The 21,082-nt window shown below is 57.8% G+C and overlaps 1 protein-coding gene across 2 annotated transcripts in view; it reads left to right on the top strand.

Moving 5' to 3' along the window:
- The window catches only part of INPP5A (inositol polyphosphate-5-phosphatase A), a 43,541-nt gene that overhangs the window by 17,600 nt on the left and 4,859 nt on the right, over positions 1 to 21,082 (top strand). Inside the window, exons 5-15 of one of the 2 annotated variants that reach the window (XM_032952467.2) lie at positions 8,004 to 8,067; positions 8,500 to 8,603; positions 8,914 to 8,966; positions 9,496 to 9,615; positions 10,305 to 10,389; positions 13,509 to 13,604; positions 16,273 to 16,347; positions 17,269 to 17,342; positions 18,284 to 18,395; positions 19,382 to 19,450; positions 19,801 to 19,837. In XM_032952467.2, the coding sequence (XP_032808358.1) occupies positions 8,004 to 8,067; positions 8,500 to 8,603; positions 8,914 to 8,966; positions 9,496 to 9,615; positions 10,305 to 10,389; positions 13,509 to 13,604; positions 16,273 to 16,347; positions 17,269 to 17,342; positions 18,284 to 18,395; positions 19,382 to 19,450; positions 19,801 to 19,837 (889 nt within the window). Of the gene's footprint in view, positions 1 to 8,003; positions 8,068 to 8,499; positions 8,604 to 8,913; positions 8,967 to 9,495; positions 9,616 to 10,304; positions 10,390 to 13,508; positions 13,605 to 16,272; positions 16,348 to 17,268; positions 17,343 to 18,283; positions 18,396 to 19,381; positions 19,451 to 19,800; positions 19,901 to 21,082 lie in introns of both variants that reach the window. The other variant, XM_032952468.2, reaches the window with a different exon arrangement.

Here is a 21,082-nt window from a genome sequence, read left to right as displayed (position 1 = left end):
AGGTAGCAGTCTGCCTGGGCGCCCTACCGCTGCTGTGACTGCTGCTTCTGTTTTTGCTGCTGCTGTGATGACCACTGCTGCTGTGGCTTCTGCAAACGCTTCTGCAGTTGCTGCTCCTGGTGCTGCTACAGCTTCTACAACTACTGCTGCTGTGTCTGCTACTACTTGCTGCTGAGAGTGCTGTGAATGCTAAGGCCGCTATTGCTGCTGTTCCTGCGACCGTTGGTAACTACTGCCATGACTTGTGCTGTTACTGCTGTGACTGCTGCTGCTGTAGCTGCTCTGACAGCCGCCGCCGTTGTCGCCGCTGATGATATCACCAGCAGTGGCAGCGTTGGCTGTCACCGGGCCAGGCGTCGTGAACTCTCGTGGGCGAGGGCGTCCAGGCGTCCGTGTTTGCGATTGAGGCATCACTCTCGCTTTTTTTGGAGGGTGGGGTGGGGGGGTCCCGTGTGACTCACGCCACTTAGCATCACCCCGCGATCACAACCCACCCCCCACGATCACAAATCAGAGGCCAGCAGCAGCAGCAGCCGGCGCCGCTTCTGCACGGCTACCGCGTCCGTGTTTCGCCGTCGAGGTCCGGAGCCGGAGATTAAATGGGACCCGGGGGCGAGGGGACCGCAGCGCCGCTCCCGCCGCGTTCCGCACAGAGGTGACAAAATATCGATCCGCGCGTCACGGAATAAGCGCGTTTGGGATTCAATTTAATCTGCGGGATGGATGAGGGCGTCCGTGTTAATCAAAATTAAAACTATTGATCGCTGATCGCCGAGAGTGCCGGCCCGACAGATTGATACACGGCGTAATAAAGTTAGGGGTGAGCGGCGCGCGCACGTGCACGCCCGCTGAGTAATGGAGTGTCGCCTCTAAGTTATCCTTCACCCCGCAGCCCCCATTGATTTGCTATTACTTAGCGCGGGCGCGACGCCTCGAGTCGGTGCCTCGCTTGCCAGCGGGCGGGCCCCGCCGTGCCTCGTTAGCGGCCGTGATGATGGCGGCGGCGAGGATTTAATCCCGCCGCCGTTTACAGCTCGGGGCGCGTGGGGCCCTCCCGCCCGCCTTTAGCGTCGGGCGCGGTCTCTAGGCGCACCACGCGAGATGCTCACTCTCGGTCGTGGTGGCGGCGGAGCCGGCGATGATGCTGTCTGTTGGGAGGGGGGGCGGCGGCTGAGCGTGCGGTGGTGTGTACGTGCATGTCCGTCACATCGCTGTTCTCATCGTTACAGTGGCCGCACGCCGGGCAGAGCTTCTCCCAACCCGCCCCCCCCCCCCAAACATCCTAAGCCCCGCCCCCCAGCGGGAAGGACGATGCCTTTAAAGGGTCGCGTACATTTGTCCTGGACTCGGGAGAGAGGGAGGGAGGCGCACCCCAGCGCGCCGTGCCGCACGGTGACCTTCACAAGACGAATGGTGGCAGCGCGTTGTCTCCTCGCGGGCTCCCTCGCTGTCAGCAGGGTTATTGCCGTGGCGGTGGTGTTGAACGGGGTCTCGTGGTGGAGACCGGTGGAAGGGCCCGGCGTCGATTTCAGCCGATCTGCCAAGGGGCGCGCGTGAACGCGCTCTCACTCGCACACTCTTCCCCCCCCCGGAAAGAGAGCGAGCGAGTGAGATCGAGCGAGAGCGAGGGAGAGAGAGGAGGGGCGCTTCATCAGGTTGCAATTTTTGCCCGGCGGGTTTGGCGTCGGCGGCACCGGCTTGCGGCAGCTTGGCCGGAGCCTCGACATTATCCATCCAATCCCCGCACATAATAGCGACGGAAAATTGAAATCGGCACGAGCGATGTGACCTGATTGCTCCCACCGTCGTTTTTATACAGTTTAACCCCATGGCGCATCATCCCCCACGTTTTGTCCGCCGCAACGTCGGTCCGCTCGTTTCCCAACGTCCAGGAAAACAAGTGCACGGCCCCCGCCCCCTCCGTGTCGCGGTTTTGCGGTGGGCCCTGACTCCTCGAACGAGAGGGAAGTCGTGGGCCCCCTTTGCCGGGCGGACGGCACGACGCGAGCCCAGCGGCCCTTGCTCACGGCGTGGGTCACCGCGCACCGCCCGTTCCTACTCCCCGTGAATCGCCGCCGGCGCCGCCGTCGGTGTCCACGGCGGCCCCGGTTGGATGTTCGCCGGCCAAGCGTGACGGGGAAGCGTGACGCTCCTGCTCTTTTGGACCGGACCAGCGCCGGCCTCGCCGAGCCTGGGGGGCCGCTGGGTTGCCGCGGGGCTGCTCGCGTGGAGGCGACCCGGAGTTGTCGTGATGCCGCGTGGACCCAGAGGGTTAATAATGTAAGAGGATATTCGGGCTGGCGAGCCCTGACCCCCCCCCCCCGCCCCTGGTGGGAGCCCCGCACAATCAACCTGCACCTGAAATTATTATTGCAAAAAGCCCCCCGAGGATCGCTAGTGGAATTTTAATTCAGTACTGATTGATTTTTCTATTAACTTTTTAATGTAACCCCCCTCTCGGCGGACGTCGCATGCACGGATGCGGCGGGGAAGGGGCGAGGACCCCACTGGGTCAAGCGCGGTGGCGATCGGGTCCGGCGCACTTGCCCGGCACACCCTGCGGCGGCTGGTGGAGGGACCCCCCTGGAGAGCTTAGACCTCTGGGAAGTGGAGAATTTTGTAGAACAGAGGCCCCCTGGAGAGCGGAGGAGTCGAAAGAGTGGATGCTGGAATGGAGACTCCTGGATAGGTAGGGGACTGTAGGATGGAATCCGCTGGAGTGAAGGCCCCTGGGGCATGGAGGCCCCTGGGGAGTCGAGGCCCCTGGAGAGTTTTGGCTTCTGGACGATGGAAGCCCCTGGGGCGTTTAGGCTCTTGAAGTGTGGAGGGCCCTGGGGAGCGTGGAGGGCCCTGGGGAGCGTGGAGGGCCCTGGGGAGCGTGGAGGGCCCTGGGGAGCGTGGAGGGCCCTGGGGAGCGTGGAGGTCCCTGGGGAGCGTGGAGGGCCCTGGGGAGCGTGGAGGGCCCTGGGGAGCGTGGAGGGCCCTGGGGAGCGTGGAGGGCCCTGGGGAGCGTGGAGGGCCCTGGGGAGCGTGGAGGGCCCTGGGGAGCGTGGAGGGCCCTGGGGAGCGTGGAGGGCCCTGGGGAGCGTGGAGGGCCCTGGGGAGCGTGGAGGGCCCTGGGGAGCGTGGAGGGCCCTGGGGAGCGTGGAGGGCCCTGGGGAGCGTGGAGGGCCCTGGGGAGCGTGGAGGGCCCTGGGGAGCGTGGAGGGCCCTGGGGAGCGTGGAGGCGCCCAGTGGGGCGTCCCTAGCCAGCACTTGGGCGTCGCGGTGAGGCTTGGGAAAACGGGGAGCGAAATGAGATCTAAAATAAGAGAGAGATCAGAAAAAGAAGGGAAACGACTCAAAAATGAAAGCGGGGCAGAGCTTCATTTTCCCTTCCATCAGCCGGCGCCCGTCTCCTCGTGTGCCGTGACGGGGAAAGCCCCGCAAATTGAATTTTGAGCAAAGTCCAATCGAAGGAATTATTTTCTGTTTCACGAGCCGCCCGCTGCCTGTCCATGTGTGGCTTAGTGCGGATTCCCAGGAGGTGTCTCCCGGGTGCCCAGCCAGCGTGGCCAGCGACCCCCGCCCCCCCACCCTCCGCCTGCCGCCACCGCCATGCCCAGCGTAACCCCAACCGGTGTCACGCGCCCGCGGCCGTTCTGCAAACGGCCGCGCGCCAACATGGCGGGTCGACGAGCGCCGACGTTAATTTTGGGTGATCGCTCGTTAACTTCCCTGGTGGGGTGGGGAGTGGGGGGCATTGGGGGCTTTAGGGAGGGGCACTGGGGGCACTTGTCGTTTTCTTGAAGGTGGTCCAGCGCTCTGGACCCAAGGGTTGGTGGATCACATAGTGAATCGCGGATATTCCAAACTTTGCTTGGGCTGCAATATGTTCACCGAGGCAGAACAGCAAGCAGGATTGTGAGCCCATCTGTGTAGGGCGTTGTCTCCTCGTAGGTGTGGTGCGATTTGTTCAGGTACTACGGCGGTCCTTCATGTAAACCGCTTGTCACATGGGAATCGAGAAACATTCCTCAGCGAGGATTTCAGTGAGGGGCCGGATCTTACACCTCTTGGTCGTCATCGCGGGGCGTGATCTATCTACGGCTGGATGAAGGTCGCTCCTTTGACTTCCGCTCTGTCGTTAGTCCCGACCACCCGAACGTTGTCCCTCTGAGCTTCGTGTCTTGTCCAAGCCCACTTACATGTCTTAAAAATTAAGATGACGTGTTCTTCTTGTGTGTGTTCTACCATCCATTTCCCTCTTTCAATCTCTCAAGGTAATTCCCAGCATGCCCCTCTCCATGCTTCTTTGCGTACTTTGTCAGCTTCTTTTTTTCCCCACGCCCTTTGTTGTTAGGCTCCACGTTTCCGATCCGTGTATCACAACCGGGATATATGTTTACTCAGAGAGGAAACGCCCACTCACGCAATTAAAGATCTCGGACTCCTCAGCTGAAGCCCACCGCGTGACCCCCCCCCCCCACCTCCTGTCAGTCACCTGTTAAAAACACGAATACCGTTGCCACACCGCGGCAAAACCGGCGCGGGGGGAGGGAACGCATGGCACTCGGCACTCGGGGCCTGCCGCTGGCATGTAAACTAACCGGGCGCTAATTTGTGCCAAAACACAGCGGAGCATTGATCCGCGTCGCGGCTTCGCGTGCAATGAAGGCGGTGGGGGGAACGCGTAGCGCGCCCCCCACGGTGGATCTCCAGGGGCGAGCGAGGGGAATGGCGAGGGTGGAGGGGGGGCGGGCGGGCGAGAGAAAGGGAGGGCGAGGGGGGGGGCGAGTGAGGGGGGCGCGAGAGAAATGAAACGCGCGGGACGGTCGCGCTCGCGAGGGGGGCGATTACGCGCGGATTGACCATCGCTCCGCGGGTGTCTCTCATCTCGCCGTGAGCCCAGCGTGGTGAACCCCGGCTCGCGCGAGGTCAAGTTTCCGTTCTGGTATTTTATGACCATTTCTCCCTTATCAAGAAAGGTGGACAAATTATTTCTCTATGATTCGCAGCCTCCTTGTCTATTGACACACTGCACCCAAGTGAAAGTCACTGCATGATTTTTTTTTAATATCCTTTAAAAAATTCCCTGTTCATCAAATTTTCCCAATGCGCCCGTGCCCCGAGTCGGCCTGTGTCCTGAGTCGCAATCGTCATGTCAGCTTAGTTTTTTGCGTGTTCACACCGGGTCCAAGAAAGGTCCTAACCTCGAACACACTAAACAGCTCTTCTCTTGTGGCTACCCACGTCGGCGTTGTGTGTCCGTGGTGGGCTGTCCCGCCCCCGCCAGTGTGAAGCTTCGTTTGCGAAAGAGGAAATTAAAACTTTTTTAATAACATGACGGTCAGGCTTGCTGCCATAGCACCCTGGTGATGTCTCCGTGTTGCGCGTCGCGGGTCCAGCACATACGGGAGAGGACGGCAGTCGCTCGGGGTGCCCTGCGCATCAGTGCGTTGACTTGGGCGGTTAAACATCGGTTATTACACTCGTAGCCAAGAGGCACGCTCACCGAATATCGTCCCAACCTGATTCCACGTTCACCGTAACGCAGCACTCTGGCCTCGCGCAGGACACCCCACCGCACTTGGCTGTAGGTGTGTTACCTGGGGCGGCTGGGGGGACGAGGGGGCGGCCGCATGAATGTGAGCTGCAGCGTCGCTAAACACGCGTGGGGGGTGCACCTATCAGGACACGAGGGGGGCTAGGGTCGCCTGGCGCTGTAGCAAGAGACCTGACACCTGCTGCTCACGCCGCGGCCAGCCCGGCTTGCGGCACGCGTCGTAAAACCCCGGGGGGCCCGTGGCTGCTGCCACTGCTGTGCTGCTGTGCTGGTGCTGCTACTGATGATGCTGCCGCCGCCGCCGCCGTGATATTAATTGTTCATGGTGATGGGTGCCACGGGATGGAGAGGGAGGGACGTGGGGATAGAGAGAGCAAGAGGGACGCTGGGCTGTGAGCGAGGGGCGTGCGGAGGAAGCCACGCGTGTAATGCCCGTCCCGCGATGCCCGGCCGTTTTCAATTTTCCGAGTATTTCTCTAGAGAGAGGGAATTCAATCTGATGGCAGGGCCCTCCTCTCCCTCCCTCTCTCCTCCCCATCTCCTCCCCCTCCCACCCCTCATCTGTGCTGCACGCGCGTTCTGCACCTGCTCACCAGCGCGGCACGGCGTGCCACGCGGAGTCACCCACTTAGCTCCGCGCCCACGTCCCCCAGAGAGTGGTGACACGCGCCCTGCAGCGGTGACAGACTCTGGTAGTGACACACACCAAGTACGAGTGTGCGGTTGATTGACAGCTCGAGGCCGTGATGGCTGTAGCCTCGGTGTGCTGTGTTGTTCCACCCGGGGTTAGAGGTCACGATGAGGTGGTAACGTTGATTCCATAACATTCTGTTCCGTTGCATCACTCGACACAACTTAAGACGGATGAGGAACCCGTTTGTGTCTGAGCCCCGAATATGACTACCTTTGGCGGGCAACTACGCATTACCACGCACACCCTTGCAGCGACAGCAGTGACCGAGCGCAGTGCAAAAATCCTAAACAAAGCGTCGTTTGCTTTGTCAAAAACAGGTCCTTTCGAGTGCGCTATTAGGGCAGCTAAGATCCTCGCAGTGACGGATGAATATCGTTTGCGGGCCTTTTAGTAGAAGTGGTGGGCCTCACGTGGCCGTCGTCCGCATGAAACAAAGTCGCGGGCCATGTCCAGCCCACGGTCCCTCAACCCCAACCTTGGGGTCCGTTGTCACCCTTTGAGTTTGTGTCATGCTGCAAAGTGGTGGTGGTGTTGAGCAACGCCCTGAGGTCGTGGGCTTCTGCCGAGTGGGGGGAGGGGAGTTGCGGGGGCAGGGGGGCAACCACGGTTATCGTGGCCTTGGGGCGGGGGCGGGGGGGGGAGTTGGTGGGGATACATCTGTGGAGGATCTCGGCCTCATCGGCTTCACGGATCAAGCGAGCCCATAGAGGAGAAGGGGGGAGGGGGGACGATCCCAAGCCCAGCGCAGTCTCCGCGGAGCCGCGCCCTGTGCCGTGGCACCGGCGTCGGCCTCCACACGGCGCCAACGCGCACGGGGGACACCTGCGGCGGGGACGTGCGTGCACACCCGCACGGACGCGCTGCCGCCACCCCGTCCCTGCTCCTGCAGCGCGTAATTAGGCCCCGAGGAGCTGACGGGCGCCGCCGTTATTTTGTGTGGATTTATGCAGTGCGATACGCGGGTTATTAATCACGCGCCAAGTGTAGTTACGCGGTAATTAAAGCTCATTGGACGGTGGACGCACGCTCACCGAGCCGGCATTAGCCGAGATTTACGCGGCGAGGGAGCGGCGGGGATCGCGGCCCGGAGAGTGATCGGCGGTGGGGACGCCGTGAAAAGTCGCTCACCTGCCCGCATCTCCGCCCGCTCACTCACCCGCTCACCCGCTCACCTGTGCATTGTTTCGCACCCACACCCATTTCACCCGCACATCCACTCGCCCAAACGGCCAGGTTCAGACCTGCACGCTGTCTGAACCTGCACCCCCGCTCACCTGCACACCTCTCCTGCACTCTCTCACGCCCACACCCGCGTGCCAATTCGCCTGTGTGCCTCTCTCCCCTGCTCGGTGTCTCGCCACTCCACGTGCCAGCGAGTGTGGTAGGTGGACTGTGTGTGATGCGTGGTGTGTGTGTGTGTATTTGATACGTGTTGTGTGTGTGTATGGCAAGTGGTCTGTGTATGGTACGTGATTTTATAAAATTGTAAATGTTGTGGATTTACTCTCCAACACACCGGTGGGCTGAAGTAGTAACTAATTGATGATTTGTTTACGTGACAAATCCCTTACTAATTGGCTGTGTCGGGTGGTGGAGGGTTTTGATGCATTTATACTTACGCGATCTAACCAAAAAACCTTTATTATGAATAATATTGGTCACGAAATCCTACGTGTTAAACTACGTGTTTTAAGTATGGTAACTGTCGTGGTAGATTGCAAATGTGTAATGTGTGGTTGTGGTCTATGTAATCTGTCACTGCAGGCTCTAGGAAACCTCTACTTCCTTCACGAGTCCCTTAGGAACACTTACCAGTTTGACTTCAAAGGTGAGATACGGCTGACACACCACTCAAAACACTCACACCACTCACACACGCCACTCTACTAACACACCACTCACACACCACTCAACACTAACACCACACACACCACGACCGCACCACTCACACAACTAACACACCACTCACAGCACTGACACACCACACACACCACTCACGCCATTCTTACACCACTCACGCGCTACACACCGCTCTCCGCACGCAAGTCATTCACCACTCAAACAACCCAATGGAGGACCCGTCGTTCTACTGTACCGTCTGTTTCATTCATTATTGTTATATTCATCGCTGTTGCTGCGGCCGCCGTGAGTGAAGGCGAAGAGGGAGGCGGCGTGAGAAGGCAGATTTGGGCGGGGGGTGGGGGGATTGGTGGCGGGGACCGCACGTCCACCGCGTGACGCTGGTTCCGCGTGCGTGCAGCTCGCAAGTTCAAGAAGGTGACGGGCAAGGAGATCTACTCGGACACGCTGGACAGCACCACCATGCTGGAGAAGGAGAAGTTCCCCCAGGAGTTCTTCCCGGAGGTGAGCGCGGTTCCTGTCTTGCACTCTGCACGCTGCGTGCGATGCACGGCGCGCGCGTGTGTGTTGGGCTTACTCCGGTTGTGTAAGAGTTAAATCCCCGCCACCCCCACCACGGAACCGGAGGGCACGCGTCTCCATCCGTGGAGCGCACGACGGGGCCCAACGCCACCGGGCCCGGAACACGAGGCGCACTTGCGACGTAGAGCGGGCGTGCTGGCCACCTCGTGCACTCCCGCGTCGCTGTGCGCGGCCGTGAGTGAGAGTTACCGCTGATGCCTGCCGCCCATATCGCTATCCTCCACCCCCGCAGTGCAAGTGGTCGCGGAAGGGCTACATCAGGACGAGGTGGAGCATTAGTGACAGGTAAGCCGCTCGCTCTCGCAAGGCACTGCCTCACCCCGGTCTAAACGCCCTACGTCGCACCCAGCCTCCCTGCACCGCGCCCAGTCTCCCTGCATCGCGCCCAGCCCCCCTGCACCGCGCCCAGCCTCCCTGCACCGCGCCCAGCCTCCCTGCACCGCGCCCAGCCTCCCTGCACCGCGCCCAGCCTCCCTGCACCGCGCCCAGCCTTTTCCTTTTAAGACGAATGTGTAGAGTTATTTTGGTAATTATTTGCGTCTGTGCACCACTGCCAACACAGCAGCGGCAGTGGCGTCACCGACACAGTGTAGGTTGGTGATTCCCAGGGTTTCATGCAATCTGTTCAAATTGGCATTGGTCTGTGTCAAGGAAGGGAACGATGAGGCTCCCTGCCGACATTGTTGCAGCTGTCACCAAACAATTAAAACTGGCCAGGGAGCAGGGGGATGGAGGGGTTGGGGGTGAAATGAACTGCAGTCGTATTCTGACCCCAGGGCTACCCTTCTGTGCTCATGCCCGCCCTTGTGCACAGCGTCTTTGACCTGATCAACATCCACCTGTTCCACGACGCCTCCAACATCACGGCATGGGAGGAGAGCCCCTCGGTGTACTCGAGCAACCGGCAGCGCGCGCTCTCGCACGTGCTCGACAGGTGGGCCCGGGGCCTGCTGCCTCGACTTGCAGCTATCCTCCACTCACTCTCCTACCTCTCCCCTCTCATCTCACTCTACTCCCCTCCACTCACTCTCCTGCCTCTCATCTCACTCCACTCCCCTCCACGCACTCTCCTGCCTCTCCCCTCTCATCTCACTCCACTCCCCTCCACTCACTCTCCTGCCTCTCCCTCTCATCTTACTCCACTCCCCTCCACTCACTCTCCTACCTCTCCCCTCTCATCTCACTCTACTCCCCTCCACACACTCTCCTACCTCTCATATCTCACTTAACCCCCCTCCATTCACTCTCCTGCCTCTCCCCTCTCATCTCACTCTACTCCCCTCCACGCACTGTCCTACCTCTCACCTCTCATCTCACTCTGCTCCCCTCCACGTACCTGTGTGTTGTGTAACGTGTAATATTATGTCGTGCGATGTGTTGTATCAGGAGTACTTTGTTATGTCTGTGCAGCGCTTTGTGTTGCACTGTTTAATGCTTTCTCATGTCATGATGCGTACTATGTTTAGTGTGTAATATTTGTTTGTGTAACAGGCTGTTGTATTCTGTATAATGTTGAGTACTATTAAGTTCTAGATGATTGTTTCTCTGCTATTGGCTCGTGTACTGCAAGTTTACATCGTGTAACGTGTTGTTGTTGTGTTTGTTGTGTTCCTGGTGGTTCAGGATCTCTGACCGGCGATACCAGACCGTGCCGTTCTTTATTTTCGGAGACTTCAACTTCCGGCTCGACGCCAGGCAGGTGGTGGAGGTAAGAGCACACAGACGTGGAACACTATGACGAAGATCCCCCGTGTAGCCTTAAAAGACTGTAGGGGCAAGTGCTGTTAGCGAGCACCTACGCTGGCGGACACGGCACACGAGGGGGCGGTTGGCCAGCACCACGCCCGGCCGCCATTGTGTCCCTGTTGGCGATGTTTTACACATCACACTGCACCAGGTACTCATTTGAAGCTGAGTCGACCTAGGGGAGGTCCCAGAGCAGTTTCAGATATTCCACACTGGTGTTGGTGGCCACGAGCAGGAGTCGAACTCGGGTGCCGGGCTCGTAGCGTCGTGCGCTAACCACTATACTACCGCATCCCAAACACAACAACAACAACCGCCATTTGCCACTAAGTTGCGGTGACGTCACCACAGAGCTTGTGCCATGCTATATGCACTTTAAAGCCACGTGAAGTGTCGAACACCCGCTGACGTGAGGTCACGGGACAGACCCAAGTGCCATGGGTCGACTGACTGAGATGACTGGTTCTGATGCACCATCTGTGCCCCCTACTATCCCAAACACACACACAGACACACATGCAAAGACAGACACATACCCCCCGTCCAACCCGGGGGCACTTCGTGGGGCGTGCACCGGCGGCTGCCGCTGAGTCGCGAGAGCTTGGGGGTGCAGCTGGGGGTGGGGGTCGTGTGAGGGGGGGGCCGTCCGCCTGGCCCTGCCTTGCCGCTGCTGCTGCCTGCCGGCCCGGCTGTAGGGTGCTGCGTCTCGAGGGGTGTGGTGCTAACGCTTGGGCCTCGCAGCAAAGAAGCACCCGGGTTCGATTCCCCGCTTAGGCACCTTTCTGCGTGGAATTTGTACGTTCCCCCCCCACCCGTTTTGCATGGGTTTTATCCAGTTTCTTGCCAGAAGTAAAACAATTACACAGCAAATTACTTAATTGGGATCACACAGAGCAACAGCTCCCTTTAGTACTTGGCAGGATCCTATTAAAAAAAGAGTCCCAAGACTCGGTGAGGCTTTCCTGGGTAAACAGGCACAATAATAATAACAATAATCTGGCTAGATGTATGGCTGTACGTTTAGTGTATCTAGCTGTCAGGTCAAAGTGAGAGCGGTTTTCTGGCTCAAATGAGCATAGAGACGGTGCTCATCTCCTGTTTACAGCCCTGCGGAGCCAGTACTGGAAATTCCTAATTCATATGGCGGGGGCGAGTCTATCCCTAGGACCGTCGCTGTTGACTTCCCCACCAAGTGGTACTCGGTTTTACTGACCTCGGAGGGAGGGATGATGATGGGTGGACGAGTCAACCCCCAACCAGGATTTGAACTCGCAACCTTTCCGATTTGCCAACCTGCTCGCTCTTCCTGCTCGCTCTGTGCCGTCCATCGGGGCTATTCGGCAATTAATCCCCAACTCTGACATCGGCGTTTGAGGCTGCTTCATCTCTCTCCGGTCCCGGAGAGAGAAGAGACCCCTCCGGGCGTCCGCAAAACCTCCGCAGATTTCCGCGTCCGTTCCGTCAAACGGGGGTTGGGGCTGGGGGGGGGGCAACCCCCTCTTTTCTGCAGTAGGAGAATGCTTTTGTAAAATGTAAATAACGAGTGAGCGGGGTAGGAGGGCCCCTCATTATAACTTGATCTGCTCCGGCTGTGCGAGCTTTGGGGGGGGGGGGCGGCGAGGGCTGATTGAAGGGGGGGGGGGCGGTGGGAGGGGCACTGCCGTTTTGTCGCCCAAACAGAAACAGTGACAGCTGAGAGGGACTGTTGGGTGGCGGGCGGCATCCGTAATCTGTTAAACAGCTTTCGCGGGCGGCGGGGTTTAACCAGGCAGAACGGAGACGCCTTTGTCGGCGCACCGCAGCCATCTGCTGGAGGCCTGCCTGGCCGCCGCCCCCCTTTTGTGCCGCCCTCTCCGCATGTGAAACGCACGCGGGGGGAACCCTTTGTGCCGCTCTACAGGGGCCCTTTATGGGCCTTGTGCGGCCCCATTGTGGTGCCGGGGCGGCCCGAGCGGAGGCTTTGTCGCGCCGTACGTGGCGGTTTGTCAGACTACAGATGTTTGTGTACGGGGGTCGGGGGTCAGGTTTGATTTCACGGGGTCGGTTCGGCCGAACACTGGCGAGAGATGGCCAACTTAGCGATTCATGGGCCCCTCGCGCATTTAGTTTCAATTGCAGAGCGATTACCATTCAGGGCCTGGGAGTGGGCGAGTGCGCGCGTGTGTGCGTGCGTGCGTGCGTGTGTGCGGGGCTGTTTGTATTGTCCACCCTCTCATCGCGGACTCCCCACTAAGTGGCTTCCTCCTTTCACTTTTTCACTTCCACTGGAGTGCCCCCACACTGGCCCACCTACCCCTGCTGTCCGCGAGACCCTACCAAAGGCCACCAGCCTCCTACGGTCACGCTACTCCCAGTGGGGGGGGGGGGGGGGGGGCTATTGCGGAAAGTAGTAAAGTTGCCCCCCCTACATTGTCACCAGTGGGCAGTGCGGCAAAATAAATTATTTGCGCTTTACTATGCGCCGGCATTTACTGCCCCCCCCCCACCGCCTTAACCAATCCACATACTGACAAGCATGGTGAAGTATGGTCAAATGGCCCCCGTGACCTGCACACCTTTGGGAAAGGCCCACCTCCACCAGTGGATTGACTAAAGGGCCGTGTAAGTGTGTGAGGAGCACCGTTTGCCAGTCGTCTTGGTCAGTCAGTCGATACCACCTGGGTCTCTCCCGTGACCTGCCAGCTGTGAGCATTCTGCACTTCACGTGACGGCCTCAGTATGCACCTAGCCTGCCACAATCAGTCAACCCATACAACTCGGGTCTGCCCCGTGACTGCCTACCAGTAGCGAGAGCCTTCCACACTTCACTTGGCGTCAAAGTGTACCTAGCCTGGCACACGCCAGGCTAGGTACACTGGCTTGTGCCAGGCTCGATAGCAAAGTTAGCTACGTACAGTGCAAAGGAAGTTCAACATACATACAAGCGCTGTGGTGACGTCACCGCCACTGAGTGGTGAATGGCGCCGTTATTGTGTGTACATTAACCCTGTGTGTGTGCGTACACTTGGTTCGTGTGTGTGCGTACACTTGGTTCGTGTGTGTGTAACATGAACCCTGTGTGTGTGTGTGTGTCGTACCCAGTCGCTGTGTGGAGAGGCGACACTGGAGACGGTGAAGACGCCGAACACGGACGAGGTGGATCGCATCGTCTACACCGAGTCCAACAACGACCGCAAGGTCCGTGGCTCCGCAGTGGCGGCGACACCCAGACGCATGGGATTACACACGAGCACACGCACACAACAAACACAGAGGTCCCAGTACAGACGCACGAGGGGATGGGTGGCTTGCAACACGCCTTTGTTGTCCTCCCTATTGGCGATATTTACACTTCGCACCAGCTACTCATTTAAGGCGGAGTCTAAACTGGGCATTAGTGGAAATTCGAACTTAGGTCGTTGGGTTCGTAACGCAGTGCGCTAACCACCGTGCCACCATCCCACAGATACAGTCAGAGAGCCACGCACGCGCACACGCACATTCACCCGCACAAAGGACAAATATCCCCCCCATGACATGGGTGGACAACCTACGGCCCACGGCCCGGATACGGCCCCTGACTTCGTCACACGACGGCCCGCAGCCACGTCAGTCGGGGCTGCCACTTCTAAACAGCCCGCAAACGATTTTTATCCAACGCTGCTAGCATTTTAGCCGCACTAATCGGGTACTAGAGAGGTAAATCCTTTAATCCGGTAACAATGCTGTGTTTCTAATTGTAGTGCAAGGTGTGTGTGGCTGCCCACCAAAGGTCCATTCCAGCACTCAGTAAGGACAGCCGCACACAACTGGTTCCCCGGCCCTGTCCTATAACAGTCCGTGTGCATCTCCCGTAGTCCATGTGTTGCTCCCGTAGTCAGTGTTTGTCTCCTGTAGTCATCTGCGATAGGTTGTGTGCATCTCCCGTAGTCCGTGTGTGTCTCCCGTAGTCCATGTGTGTGTCTCCCGTAGTCCGTGTGTGTGTCTCCCGTAGTCCGTGTGTGTGTCTCCCGTAGTCCGTGTGTAGTCCGTGTGTGTCTCCCGTAGTCCGTGTGTGTGTCTCCCGTAGTCCGTGTGTGTGTCTCCCGTAGTCCGTGTGTGTGTCTCCCGTAGTCCGTGTGTGTGTCTCCCGTAGTCCGTGTGTGTGTCTCCCGTAGTCTGTGTGTGTGTCTCCCGTAGTCTGTGTGTGCCTCCTGTAGTCCGTGTGTTTCCCGTAATCCGTGTGTGTTTGTCTCCCGTAGTCCGTGTGTGTGTCTCCCGTAGTCCGTGTGTGTTTCCCGTGTGTGTGTCTCCCGTAGTCCGTGTGTTTGTCTCCCGTAGTCCGTGTGTGTGCCTCTCGTAGTCCGTGTGTGTGTTTCCCGTAGTCTGTGTGTGTGTTTCCCGTAGTCCATGTGTTTCCCGTAATCCATGTGTGTGTGTTTCCCGTAGTCCATGTGTGTCTCCCGTATTCCGTGTATGTGCCTCCCGTAGTACGTGTGTGTGCCTTTCGTAGTCCGTGTGTGTTTCCCATAGTCCATGTGTGTTTCCCGTAGTCCGTGTGTTTCCCGTAGTCCGTGTGTGTGTTTCCCGTAGTCCGTGTGTGTGTCTCCCGTAGTCCGTGTGTGTGTCACCCGTAGTCCGTGTGTGTGCCTCTCGTAGTCTGTGTGTTTCCCGTAGTCCGTGTGTGTGTCTCCCGTAGTCCGTGTGTGTGTCTCCCGTAGTCGTGTGTGTGCCTCTCTTAGTCTGTGTGTGTGTTTCCCGTAGTCCATGTGTGTGTTTCCCGTAGTCCATGTGTGTGTTTCCCGTAGTCCGTGTGTCTCCCGTAGTCCGTGTGTGTGTCTCCCGTAGTCCGTATGTCTTCCGTAGTCCGTGTGTGTGTTTCCCGTAGTCCGTGTGTGTGTCTCCCGTAGTCCGTATGTCTTCCGTAGTCCGTGTGTGTGTGTTTCCCGTAGTCCGTGTGTGTGTCTCCCGTAGTCTGTATGTCTTCCGTAGTCCGTGTGTGTGTTTCCCGTAGTCCGTGTGTGTGTCTCCCGTAGTCCGTGTGTGTGTCTCCCGTAGTCCGCGTGTGTGTCTCCCGTAGTCCGTGTGTGTGCCTCTCATAGTCTGTGTGTTTCCCGTAGTCCATGGGTGTGTTTCCTGTAGTCCGTGTGTCTCCTGTAGTCCGTGTGTGTGTCTCCCGTAGTCCGTGTGTGTGTTTCCCGTAGTCCGTGTGTGTGTCTCCCGTAGTCTGTATGTCTTCCGTAGTCCATGTGTGTGTTTCCCGTAGTCCGTGTGTGTGTTTCCCGTAGTCCGTGTGTGTGTCTCCCGTAGTCCGTGTGTGTGTCTCCCGTAGTCCGTGTGTGTGTTTCCCGTAGTCCGTGTGTCTCCAGTAGTCCGCGTGTGTGTCTCCCGTAGTCCGTGTATGTGCCTCTCATAGTCTGTGTGTTTCCCGTAGTCCATGGGTGTGTTTCCCTTAGTCTGTGTGTGTGTCTCCCGTAGTCCGTGTGTCTCCCGTAGACTATGTGTGTCTCCCGTAGTTATTCCCAACTTCACTGCACATACATGTGCTGTGTATTTATGTTGTGGGGGGACAGTGACGTCATGGTTAGCGCACTGCACAAGGAACCCGGAGACCCAGGTTCGATTCCCGCTCACGCCCAATAAAAGTGGCGAATATTGAACTGGTCCTGGACCTCCCCTAGGTCTACTCAGCCTTAAATGAGTACCTGCTGCTGTGTGGAAGCATCAGCATTGAGAAACAAAGGTAGCCGGGCGTGGTGATGACCACCACCCCCCCCCTCGTGTGCCGTGTCGGCCTTCATAGGTGCTACTCGCTAACCACACTTGCCCCAACAGTATATTAAAGTGGGGGATCTCTGTGTGTATGTGTGTGGTGTGTGTGGTGTAGGTGGTGCTGCGCATGGAGAAGAAGCTCTTTGAGTACATTCACCAGGGCATCTTCCGCGAAGACAACGGCAGTGATGTGCGTGCCTCTCCCCCCTCCCCCCGCCGCTCCTGCCCATGGAACTTGTTAGCGTAGACTCAATGCCCGATTTTAAAACTTTACTTGCAGATTCCTTGTTTTGGGATACACGTAGCGGTTGTTTCCTCCATCTGCAAAAAGCTTGGCAGGACCCTCCTGAAAAAACGTCTTGCCTGGGTGAACACGATTAAGAGGTGAAATAATCCCCACACAGGTTGCAGACAGTGTCTATCCTACAGGCTGCGGACACAGTAATATAGGTTTTGTGGGTTAGATCTCGTAAATATAAATCTGTCGTTAAACCCACCACCACCCGACACAGCAAATTAGTAAGGTTTGTTATGTTAACAGAACATGCCAATTCGTCATTAGTACAGCACACCGGTTGTGTTGAAGAGCAAATCCATAACATGTACAATCTGAGTATGACAACCAGATTTATATTATTGATGATATTGGTTGCGAAAGCCTACGTGTTAAACTGCAGACACAGTTTTTATATTCTTAGCTCTTTCGGTAAAGTCACGTTGAATGGAAACAATAAAATATAAAATATATATAAAACAATAAAAATTCGGTCGTCATCACACCTGACCGTTTGTGTTATGGTCCAAACGTCGTGAGAATTTTTATTGTTTTATATATATTTTATTATTTTATTGTTTCCCTTCAGCGTGACTTTACCGAAAGAGCTAAGAATATGAATTACTGCAGTCACGAAAGCTTTCAATCAAACTGCAGACACAGTGTCTATCCCACTGTCACCAGGCCTAGTTCCTGCCTGCGCTCCTGCCAGGATCTAGTTCCCGTGCACACACACGGACCCGAGTTTAAACGTCGACTGCTCCGTGCCTCCTCTCCCGCCTTGGTGCCCCCTGTCCCTCACCCCACACTCCACACCTCTTCATTTGACGTTCCCAGCTGCACAGATTTGACCGGGAGTTCTTGGCCTTCAAGGACCGTCTCTGGGAGCAGGACATCGGCTTTCCTCCCAGGTGAGACGGAGGCCTGCGGCATGGATGACCCCACGGCCTCCACGGTGGTGCCGCTCGCTTCTGGATTGTGGTGTGCGGAACCCGCTGCAAGCAAGGAAATTACGGGCAAAGCAATATTCGCAGAAGAACCATATTGAACGTGATGGTGTTTATTTTTGCGCGGTCAAATTGGTGACCATCGGCTCCGTTACACCCGAGAAGTGGGTTTAATCACAACTCAGTCTATGAGAGTTGATGGGTCTCTCTGCGTGAGTCCGTGGGTCTCTAAGTGACTCTGTGAGTGTCTACGTCGGTCATTGGTGGCCAGGCTAATACCATCGACTCGCTATACTTGAGGTACACGGTTTAATCGGCGGCCAGTGGCTGAAACCGGTATTCGAACCCAGGATCTCAGGGGTTGACGGCTCGGCGCCCCCCGGGCCCTCTGAGTCACGCAGCCACCGCAGGTGTGGCCGTTGTTAATTGATGCGCTCGCGCGGGGTCAGAGAGGGGGACGGCGCCACGATCAGCGCTGCCTGTCCCTGGCTGCGGTGAACAATCAGCGTGATGCATTCCACTGGCTGACCCCAGCCATCGCTCCCCGCGTCTACGTGATTGGGAGGGTGTGTGCGTGCACGCGTCTGCGCGTTCCTGTGTGTATGTGTTTGTGTGTGTGGGTGTATATATGTGTTTGTGTGTTTCTGCGTGTGGGTGTGTGTTCGTGCATTTGTGCGTTTTCTTTTATGTGCCAGTTTGTGTGCGAGTGGGGCACGGCGGCGCATCGGTATGCGCGCTGCGCTCCGGATGTGGCGAGCCGAGTTCCATTCTCGCCCACGGCCCAGTCCTGGGCCTCCCCTCGGTCGACTCGACCGTAACCGAGTACGCGGTGCGGTGCCAATACATGGGGCACCGACGACGCTCAATGCGGGCCACGCGTGGGCTCTGTGACTCGGTGTGCGCAGCTACCCGTACAGCGAGGACAGCAGCCAGGGCAGGAGCTACATGAACACGCGCTGCCCGGCCTGGTGCGACCGCGTGCTCATGTCCCACTCGGCACGCGAGCTCTTCCACAAGGTGACACGCTCACACACGCTCACACAAAAGAAAGATCCCCCGTGTAGCCGTCACAGACTGTTTGGGCAAGTGCTGTGAGCGCACACACTCACACACGCGCGTGCGTGCGCTCGGAGAAAGAATCGCACCACAAATACACGCACGCTCACAAAAAAGACGTGCACGCGCGTACACGCACACGTACACGCACACGTACACGCACACGTACATGCATGTGCATACAAATACAAAGATCCCCCGTGTCCATCACAAACACGCACACATGCACTCGCACGTCCACAAACATGCAAAGATACGCACCACACATACGAGCATGCTCACGCAAAGAGAAAGTTCCCCTATGTAGCCTTAATATAATGTTGCGGCAAGTGCTGTTAGTGAGCACCTACAAAGGCCGGCACGGCACACGAGGAGGTGGGTGGCATTACGCGTACATGCACACGCACGCACCGACGATATTACACGCACACGTACGCCTGTACGCACACGGGTGGGAAATCAAAACCGTGTCTGCGTCTTGTTGTCCCGCCGCCGCGTGAAGCGACACCAGAGGTCGCCCACGCTTGTTTGGCCCTCCCGGGCGACGAGCTGCTCAGCGTCTACGGACGACGTTGACATTCGGTTTCTATCACCGGCGGTTCGTACGCTGGTGGCTCCGGTTCTAACGGCCGGGGGACTCTTGTCGTGTGTGCGCGTGCGTGTTCGTGTACGTGTGTGTGTGCGCGCGTGTGTGTGTGTGCACGCGTGTGTGTGCACGCGTGTGTGTGCACGCGTGTGTATGCACGCGTGTGTGTGCGTGCGTGTGTGTGCGCGCGTGTGTGTGCGTGTGTGTGCGCGCGTGTGTGTGCGTGTGTGTGCGCGCGTGTGTGTGCGTGCGTGTGTGTGTGTGCGTGCGTGTGTGTGTGTGCGCGCGTGTGTGTGTGTTCACGCGTGTGTGTGCACGCGTGTGTGTGCACGCGTGTGCGCGCGTGTGCGTGCGTGTTCAGGGAGAGGGGGAGGACGCGGTCCCCGTCTACAACAACATCGGCGCCAATGTGTGCATGGGCGACCACAAGGTAGCTCGCTCGCGCACGGAGCACGGCGCGGCCGAGCATCGGCACGCACACGCACACACGCTGACGTCCGCACACACACGCTGACGTCCGCACACATACACGCACACACGCACACACGTGGTTTAACAGTGCGCGTGTGTGTCTGTGTGTGTGTGCGCATTTGTGTGTGGTTCCGTCTGCCCGTGTGTGTGCTTGTGTTTGTGTGCACGTGTGTGCTTATTTCTGCGCGTGCATGCATGAATTTGTGTGTGGGAATCTGGATGTGTGCACGTGTGCCCGTGTGTGTGTGTGAATATATCTGCATACGTGTCCGTGTTCGTCTGCGTGCGTGCGTCTGTGTGCATCCCCAGCCGGTGTTCCTGTGCTTCAGGCTGGTGGTGGGAGCAGGTAAACGCAGCGCTGCCGATCCCCAGTGTTGTGCTGTGCAGTGACCCGTGTGCCTTGCTCGTGGTAATGCATCGTTTTTTCCTTTTAATTCAATCACTCCTCACACAATTCTCGCTTGCATTGTTTTATACACTCGCACGCGCTCACGCGCTCACGTGCGCGCAGTAGGAGACACTCCTGGGCCCTTGCGCTGCTTCTAGCGACGTCAACCGCCAGCGTGGCCGTGTGCTGAGTTGAGCTTTTCTGGGTCAATGGGTCAAGACTCTGTCTCCCGTTGCCCATTGGCTCTGTGGAACGTGCCTCTGCTTAACCTGCAAAGCCTCGTTGAGTCTCAAGACTCTTTCAGAAGTGCCCCTTTGCTTCCCCCCCCCCTCGCCCCCACGTTGAGGCGATTGCATCCAATTCCGTTCACGAGAGTTTGGCTGCACGTGGGAGGAACCCGGAGAATACCCCTCCCACCTTGCACGAAGCGGAGAGACACTGAGCGTTGTCAGCCCTCTCCGCGCCCTACAGCGCCTGCAGCAGGCCCTATAGGTCTCCCATTCGAGTACCGGCCAGGCTCAACACCCGCTTAGCTTCTGAGTGATATATCACGTGATCGGGCGTGTTCAAGGTGATTTAGTCGCGGAACAAGAGCCTTGCTTTAATTGCTTCGAGCCGTTTGTCAAACGGATGAATAATGTCGGCTGACGGTGACAGTAACGCTAAACTAATTAACTCGGTGGATAGACGAATTCGCTGATGGGCTCCGTCAGAGTTCACAAGGTTTGGTAAGCAGTGACTCACACCCAGCTGCCCCCAGACGCCGATTCTGATGGAGAGCACGGGGCAGTCCGGGTTTTCCCCCAGTTCCGTTCCTTTCAGGGTTCCCAGGAGTGTCTCTGTGTCCGGTTGATGTCGCGCTTGATATATATGGTATCCCGTGTGTGTGTATATAACGAAGACAAAGAGTTGTAGGTGGTTGAATCGTTAGCGCATTGCTCTACGAACTCGGCGACCAAAATTCGATTCCCGCTCGCATCTCCCAACGTCGGTGACGGAATATCTGAACCGGTCCTGTGCCTCCCCAAGGTCGACTCAGCCTTAAATTAGTACCTCGTGTGGTGTGTGTAAACATCACCACTGGGAAGACTAAGTCGGCCGGGCGGTAGCGGTGCTGGCAATCCACACCCTCGTGTGCCGTACCGGCCCACATATGTGTTCGCTAATAGCACTTTCCCCAACAGCCTGTTAAAGGCTACACGG

This window comes from Petromyzon marinus, chromosome 11 (assembly GCF_048934315.1).
Source record: "Petromyzon marinus isolate PM22_M1 ecotype Great Lakes invasive population chromosome 11, UKy_Petmar_22M1.pri1.0, whole genome shotgun sequence".
Lineage (NCBI taxonomy): Eukaryota > Metazoa > Chordata > Hyperoartia > Petromyzontiformes > Petromyzontidae > Petromyzon > Petromyzon marinus.
The sequence above is the reverse complement of the archived record's forward strand: the minus strand, read 5'-3'. Positions and strand labels throughout refer to the sequence as shown.